The following is an 8151-nucleotide window of genomic DNA, read 5'->3' on the forward strand; positions in this document are numbered from 1 at the left end:
GGGGGGGGGAATTCATTTGATCCTTTCTTGTCCACCTCCAGACATGGAAACTGAGGTTCAGAAACTCAGGTCCGATTTAAATCACCCCCAAACCTGTGGCCTTCCCCACGGCCTGGGTGTAGCCTGGCCTAGTCTCAGTTTGTTTTTCTGTAAGCTGAGAGTATCTGCCTCACAAGACGATGTGTGAGCACCACCAGGGACACTGGACAGCTTGAGTCTTTGGTCCTGGGGTTCATGAGAGCAGGCACTTCTTGGATGATCAAGCACTCACAGGAACTGTCCCCAGGGGCTGTGAGAAGAAAACAGCCCCCCCCCCCCCCCAGGTACCTCCTGTGCCTCTCCTTAAAGTTCCTGGCAGCTAGCTTTCCAGAATCTCACGTGTGCCCCTTTCTGACCGTACAGGTGATCTCCATGGTGATGGTGGCAGTGGGTGTCTATGCTCGGCTGATGAAGCATGCAGGTGAGCTCAAAGCCCTCCCGGCCCATCAGGACTCTCCCAAGGCCTGCCCCGCCCAGCTCGGGGCGCTCTGGTCCTCCGCTCCTCACACAACTGCAAGGGGCCAGAGGCGGCAGTCTCTCTCTGCCCTGGAGACTCTACATTGTTAGCTCAGAGAGTGTCCAGAGGGAGGGAGGTCAAGGTCTTTAGCCTCTCCTCCCCAGCTCTGCCCTCTCCACCACTCCCGAGCAGCTAGCTGCCTATTCTCCAGACACATTTGGCCAGGCCTGGAGCTCAGACTCATTCTAACTCCTGTCTCTAGCCAAGCGGCCCCTCCTCATAAACCCAAGGACTAAAGACTCAAACTGCCTCGTGTCCCCATGCTTGCCCAATGCCACAATCTCCTAGCGCCCATTTTTCTTCTCCTGTGAGGGGACACCACCTCCCTGTGCCCTTCACCCAGCTGAACTGGAGGTTCCTCCGCCGCTTCCTTGGGAGAGTGTTCCCTTTAGTAGACTCCCAGGTTCAACACCCACCACCCACCCCCGGTGACCCCTCCCCCAGAAGCAGCCCTGGCCTGCCTGGCAATGGACCCCGCCATCCTGCTGATCGTGGTGGGCGTACTGATGTTTCTCCTCACCTTCTGTGGCTGCATTGGGTCCCTCCGGGAGAACATCTGCCTCCTGCAGACGGTGAGTGGCCCCATGAAGGCGGCAGGCAGACGGCCTTCTCTCCAAGCTTGCCCAGTCACCTGGGCTAGCCCCCCCTCACTAAGGAGCTCAGCCCCAGGGGAACCAGAAACGAAGGGCTCGGGGAGGTGGGGGCACCCTGATTAGCGGCCTAGAGCTAGCAGCCTTTTTGATATTGGTGTGATGCCAGTGAGGGGGAGGGGCGTGTCACCTGGGAGGGGAGCTCCATATGGTAAAACCACCCTCCCCACCCCCACCTGTGTCTCCCCCGCAGTTCTCCTTCTGCCTCACCTTGGTCTTCCTGCTTCAGCTGGCCGCCAGCATACTGGGCTTCGTCTTCTCCGACAAGGTATTGTTTGAGAGTCAGCACCCTTCTCCACCCACAGCTGTGAGCCGGGTGGAGGTAGGGAAGGGTCCTGTACACATTCAGGCTGATCAACCCAGCAAGCCTTCCTCCGAAAAGCCGCCACCTCCGTCCCGTCCTCTATTTGAGAGGACCTGGAAGTCAGAGGGGCCTTCCCCCCCCCCCCCACGACTTCAAGGTCAACAAGGGGACTCACTCTATGGGCATCCTGCTAAAATAACCCACAGTCTAATATCAAGTGACTCAGCAAAATGCCATCGCCCAGCAGAGCACAGACCATAGGAAGGGCCTCTTTCCTTTTTTTAACTTTTTAATTTTATTATTATTGTGTGTTGGGGAAAAAAGAAGTTCTGTGCCTTAGGGTCAACCGGAGGAGAGGGAGTGGAGAGAGGGAGGGTGGCTTGGAAAAGTGTTGCCTCTGGCGGGAAGTGGTCTGCCATTGTAACCCAGACCGAGAAAAGTTTTTCCCAAAAGGCAGATAGATGGGGGCCAGGAACAGAGGCTAGGACCACGGATAGGACCCTTTGAAGAACAAACAAACAGTAGAGCAAGAAGGGAGAGCGTGTAGGACAACGAACCATGAGAAGGGACAGCCACAGAGTTCATTCAGAAGGGCCTCTTCCTGGTTTAGTGAAATCTGAAAGAATAGACACGCTTAAATCTAAAGAGATGCAATTCTCTGTCTGCCCACTAGAGGGAAGTGCCTCCGTTCGTAAGCCTCTTTTTACCAAAGCTTTGTTTCTCTGTTTTGCATCCATCAGAGACGGTTTTTGTGGCTACAGGAAAACTAGGGAATGTTGACATGTGCCATCAAGTTGATCCTGACTCACAGAAGCCTGTGTGACAGGGTGGAACCGCTCCCACAGAGTTTCCTGGGCAGAGTGCCAGGTTTCTTCTCCCAAGGAAAGATTGACTGCCAGGCTCCAAAAGCTGGCTCTGTGCTTAGCAGAGCAGCGAACATTAACCAGTGCACCTCTGGGGCTCCTTGATAAAATGCTGGGCTTGTTACGGGGCTGTGAGTCGGCCCTCTGCAAAACAGAACGATGCACTACCTGGTCCTGCACCATCCGCCCATTACTACAGCCACGGGGCAGAGCGTCTTGCTGAGAATCTGCCTCTCTTTCACTGACCCTCTATTTCACCAAGCCTGTTGCCCTGCTCCCAGGCCTGCCCCTCCTGATGATGTGCCCAAAGTCCGGGAGACTTCAATCTCCCCATCTTGGTTTCCTAGGAGTTATCTGTCTGTACTTCTCCCAAGCCAGGTGTCTCAGTTCTTGGGGCAGTACCTGGCACGTTCACTATTCTTCACCAACATTGTAACTCAGTTATCTGTTCCTCGCTCTTCCTCCTTCATGGTCCAGCCTGTGCAACATGGGAGGTAACTGAAAACACCATGGCGTGGTCGGGTGCGCGACAGTCCTCCACCTTTGCTCTGGGACACATGAGGCTTTGGCAGCAGGTTTGCCCAGTGCGAGACACTGTAGAATAGAGCCTGGGTTCCTGAACTGGGCTGATCACTGGACTCACCTGGGGATCTGGGGACACTACAGATCCCTGGGCTCCTCCCCCTAGAGCAGTGGTTCTCACCTGTGGGTCGTGACCCTTTTTGGGGTCGAAGGACCCTTTCACAGGGGTCGCCCGATTCATAGCACTAGCAAAATAACAGTGATGTGAAGTAGCAACGAAAATAATTTTATAGTTGGGGGGGTCACCACAACATGAGGAACCGTATGAAAAGGTCACAGCATTAGGAAGGCTGAGAACCACTGCCTTAGGGATTCTGATTCATTGGGTGGCAAATAGAGTCCCGAAACCAAAACAACTAGACAAACAAAAAGTCACTACCGTGGAGCGGTTGCCAGCTCATAGTGACCCTATAGGACAGGGTCGAACTGCCCCCTGTGGGATCCAGAGACTGTACTGTGGATGGGAGCAGAAAGCCCCAGCCAAGAGCTGCTATTTCACCACATGCCCAGGTGGTTCCAGGGAGCAGTCAAGTGTGCGGACCCAGAGAATAGAGGTAGATCAGTGTTGGATTGTCTCCCAACCCCAAGCCCAAGCGTAGGTCCTTCCTCCCCTCTGGCTGAAGTAATGCCAAGAAAGGTGCTCCTGGAGCGGTGCCAGTGGCAGGCCCGGGGCAGGTGGGCTTCGGAGTGTGCCATCGCCCAGCTGACTTCACATAAAGATGGCTGGCCAGCGGGGTCTGTCATTTCTGCCAGGAGGAGGGTGGCCAGGTGTCCTGACTCGCTCGCTCCCGGTGTCTCTGGCAGGCCCGGGGGAAGGTGAGCGAGATCATCAACAATGCCATCGTGCACTACCGAGATGACCTGGACCTGCAGAACCTCATTGATTTTGGCCAGAAGAAGGTATGTGTGATGGTGGTCTGGGGGACTGTGGGGGAAAACTGATAACACAATCAAGGGGGCACTTCCCCCCTCCAGGCCTGCAGGCCTCTTCATTACCTGCCAGGCTGTGGGTACTGGGAAGGGGGGTTGGTATAAAAGAAAGAACAAAACCCGGCAGGACAAAACCCCACCTTCCTCATGCCTCCACCCTTTCATACAGTTCCTCAGGTTGTGGTGACCCCCAACCATAAAATTATTTTCATTGCTACTTCATCACTGTCATTTGCTACTGTGATGAATCAGGCGGCCCTGTGAAAGGGTCATTCGACTCCCAAAGGGTCACGACCCACAGGTTGAGAACCACTGTCCTAGAACAATCAATCATTTGAGAGGCTACCTAAGAAACCCAGAATGGATGTTGTGTTTGCGGTCGGTGACTGGGCAGATTGGATTCAGAAGGTACGTCTGAAGTGGACATTTGAGCGGACACCCAGGGCTCTGTTTGCTGTAAAGCAGTAACCACGGGCGTACAGTGCTGAAGCTGCCCCGCTGTGCTTGCTCGGTCTGAGACCAAGGCTTTCAGAGCGGATCTTTTACTTCCTCAGTAGGTCTTACCACACTCTGCTGTGCAGGGCTGCCCAGCCGGAAACTGCCCTAGAGGCAGTCAGAGTTGCCCATGTAAAGCAAAAACTCCACGCACAGGGACAGTGGTCAAGTCAAGCCCAGAGGGGTGACTTGCTTGCAGTTAAGCACAGAGGCCGTGGTGGGGGGTGCTCTGTTGCAGTTCAGCTGTTGTGGAGGGATTTCCTACAAGGACTGGTCCCAGAACATGTACTTCAACTGCTCGGACGACAACCCCAGCCGGGAGCGCTGCTCTGTGCCTTACTCCTGCTGCCTGCCCACCCCCAACCAGGTGAGCCTCCTGGGCAGGGCCGGTGAGCATTCCGCCCCAGGCCCATTTTCCTTGTGAATTGGGTGAAGGCTGGCATAGCAAAACCATTTCCGGTCAACATGTTTGGTTTCGTGTTGTCCCTGTCCCTGTCCCTGTCCCTGTCCCTTCTCCCGCGCCCTCCCTGTGTGTCCCCCCTGCAGTGTCCAGTCTGCCCCCTTCCCAGACCCTTTGGAACAACGTGGGGACATGCCGCCTCTGAGTCCCAAATGATTGATGACTCTAAGGCGTGCGCACCTCCCTAGGGTTGCCTCCCCCTTAAAGCCCCGCCTGTGGTTGACGTGGTGTCAAGGGTTATACCTGGGGCCAAGGCAGCATTTCGAGACCACCAGCCGCTCTGTGGGAGAAAGATGAGGCTGTCCTACTCCCTTAAGGAGTTAGTCTCGGAAACGCAACTGGACAGTTCTACCCTGTCGGCTGGGGTCTCTGTGAGCTGGAATTGACTTTGACAGCCATGAGTTTTGAGACTGGCTGATCATCAAGCTGTGGAGGTGAGTTCCAGTCCACACCTGAAGGGTGACTGGAGAGGCGGAGGGGGGCTCAGTCTACACAGATTCTCTGACACCGGAGAGCGAGGGCCTCAGACAGACAGTTATTGGAGTGGGAGTCCCACTGAGCTTCCCACCTCTCTCCCCAGGCAGTGATCAACACCATGTGTGGCCAAGGTATGCAGTCCCTTGACTACCTGGAAGCCAGTAAAGTCATTTACCCCAACGGCTGCATTGACAAGCTGGTCAACTGGATACACAGCAACCTCTTCTTACTCGGCGGGGTGGCGCTGGGCCTGGCCATCCCTCAGGTAACATGTCCCGTGAGGCCTGCAGGCCCCACAGACCCGACTTGGCAGAGGTGGCCTCTTCATCTGGAGTAGGGCCCCCTGGGGATCCTCTGGGTGTCAAGGTCCAGAGGTTGCTGAAGGGCAGAGAGGGTGGCAGAGTGGCGTGGGGGTGTGGTGCAGAGTCAGGGCCACTCAGGTGGCCCTGCTGTGGACCCAATTCCTCCTTGCCTGAGACGCCCATCCCACCCCCCCACCCTTGTTTCCCCTCTCCCCAGCTGGTGGGAATCCTGCTGTCCCAGATCCTGGTGAACCAGATCAAAGATCAGATCAAGCTACAACTCTACAACCAGCAGCACCGGGCTGACCCGTGGTACTGAGGACCTGTCACCGTGGCAGCAGACACGCCTCGTCCTCCCACAGCAGCAGGCCCAGCTTTGGGCACCATGTGGACATGGGGGGTGGGAGGGCGGCCCCTCAGAGACAGCCGTGTGGGAAGCAGATTCCAGAAGGGCAGAAGGCAGGGCACATAGCCGCCCTCCCTCGGGCAGGGGTCTTGGAAATATGTGTGTGCCCCACCCCACGCCCACCCACCCCTGCAGCAGTCCACCCCGTCCCAGCCCGCCCGACTATTAGCAAACTGTTTGTCTTGCTTCTCTCCTTAAGCATTTGGGTTTCTGTTTTGTTTTGAAGTTTGCTTGGGAAACAGCCAGAGCTGGCTGCCCTTCACACTGAGGCCTTAGGGCCAGCTGGGCTGGGGCAGCTGCTGAGCTCCGTGGCGGGCAGACCCCAACTCTGACTGTTGTCTGTGCGGAATGGCCCCAGGGTCCCCCACCCGGAGCCCAGTCGACCCAAGACCAACTCCAGCAAGGAAGGTGGTGGAGTGGGCAGTGAGCTCGGGTCGGCTGGGGACAGCTGTATGTATCTGTCCGGCAGTGTGGGAGGGGATGTTTACTGAAAGCCTGCACTGCCCTTCCCCAGGTAGCTGTACCCTGCCCCTCCTTCGTTTCCACGGAAACATGGCAGCACAGGCCAGGGGTGCCACAGTGGCCAAATTCAGCTCCTGCCCCCAACTTTTTGGGGGAAAAAAGTGTGGAACCAGGGTCACTGCCCTCTACAGCCTGCATAAAGGGAACTGAGCCAGAGATGCCCTGCAGTCTTCCCCATGGTGGGGGGGCCCTCTCGGGAGCACTGACCCACCAGCCCCTGCACTGGGCACTGCCACCCAGTAAGCAGCAGGAGTCTTGGGCAGAGGGAGCCAGACACAGCAATAACAGTTGTTGGCCATTTTCCACTCTGCCATCTAGGGGGGAAGGGTAGGGAAACTCAGCAGGCTCCCCCCTTCAACCCCACCTACCTAGCTCAGAACTATGTGCACTGCCCCTACCCCCCACCCCTCAATACATTCTAAACCTCTCCAAACTAAGCCAAACAGATGTTTATTAAAAATATTTTTCAAATTAAAGTGAATCCCGCCCCCAAAACTGTTATGGTGTGGGTAGGGGTGGGGGGTGCTGCCTTGGTGCCCACTCCTGGCCACCCCATGTGACAGTGTGGCACTGCCCAGGGGGTGTCCTGGGCCGGCAGGGTCTATCTGGGAGTTGGCGTCCTCCCTCCCCTCCCGCCCCAAACAGGGTCTCTACCTAGGAGCAATAAGCCTGGGAGCCAGCTGGCATTGTGGAGCTGGGGGCGGGGCACCCTGCGGCACCCTGGGTGGTCCCCGCCCCTCCCTGGAGAAGTGTGGGTGGGGCTGTGACCCTGCCACTGGGTAGAGGGGCTGTCCCCAAGTCTCCCCAAGCCCCCTGGCTACCCGGGCCTCGCCAGCCAGCCCCTACATTCTGGGGCGACAGAGGCACTTGCTGTTTGCTGCCCCTGGTTCTGCGCCCCCGCCCCCACTCCATTCCTGGGAGGGCGCCTTTCCAGCACTGCCTGGGGCCCCCCGCCTGGGCTTCGAGCCCAGCAAGGAACAGAACGGGGCGAAAAAAACAAAATCATCCCAAGTATTTTTTCAAGTACACTTTTTAATTCAAAAACACGTTTCTTGCTCTGGAAGGAAGAAACCTGCAGCGCACTTTCTGGGTTCCGCCCTGCGGGGGACCCTCTTCCCCCAGGGTCCAGAGGTACAGGCTGGGGGGACCTCAAGTGTGCTTTACAGCAGGGCCAGTCACTACAAACCACGCTTCCCTAGGGCTCCGCTGAGTCAAGCCAACAACGCGGCTGGGGCAAGAGTGGGGACGTTTCTGCCTCTGCCCCAGCCCCAGGCCTCGACCCGCCTGAGCAAGTGTGCCCAACACAGACCGAGGTTCTAACTCCAGCCACCCCGCAGGACAGAGCTGTCCCGGCCACCCCCGTCCTCCCCCCCATTGATTGCTGCACCCCCCAGGAACAACCGACCTTCGCGTTAGCAGGCAGTGCTTAAGCGCTGCGCTACCAGAGGTCCTTTCGGAAGCTTACCGGGCAGATTCCATTCCAGCTCAACCCTCTCACAAATCTTCCATGCATATGTGACAAGGACGTGGGGAGAGAAAAATGCCACCAAAACATGGTAAAGGGTTCTTACTGTTATTTCAAGTTTCACTTCACTCTGCCTGGT

The 8151-nt window shown here is 56.9% G+C and overlaps 1 protein-coding gene across 1 annotated transcript in view; it reads left to right on the top strand.

The window, feature by feature from the left end:
• Positions 1-6983, top strand: part of TSPAN33 (tetraspanin 33) — a 28291-nt gene extending 21308 nt beyond the window's left edge. Inside the window, exons 2-8 of the mRNA XM_075557727.1 lie at positions 403-460; positions 1001-1128; positions 1400-1474; positions 3760-3855; positions 4619-4747; positions 5421-5582; positions 5837-6983. Of these exons, the coding sequence (XP_075413842.1) occupies positions 403-460; positions 1001-1128; positions 1400-1474; positions 3760-3855; positions 4619-4747; positions 5421-5582; positions 5837-5938 (750 nt within the window). The 3' untranslated portion in view covers positions 5939-6983. The remainder of the gene's footprint in view (positions 1-402; positions 461-1000; positions 1129-1399; positions 1475-3759; positions 3856-4618; positions 4748-5420; positions 5583-5836) is intronic.
• Positions 6984-8151: the final 1168 nt, after the last annotated feature.

Source organism: Tenrec ecaudatus, chromosome 9 (genome assembly GCF_050624435.1).
Source record: "Tenrec ecaudatus isolate mTenEca1 chromosome 9, mTenEca1.hap1, whole genome shotgun sequence".
Taxonomy (NCBI): Eukaryota; Metazoa; Chordata; class Mammalia; order Afrosoricida; family Tenrecidae; genus Tenrec; species Tenrec ecaudatus.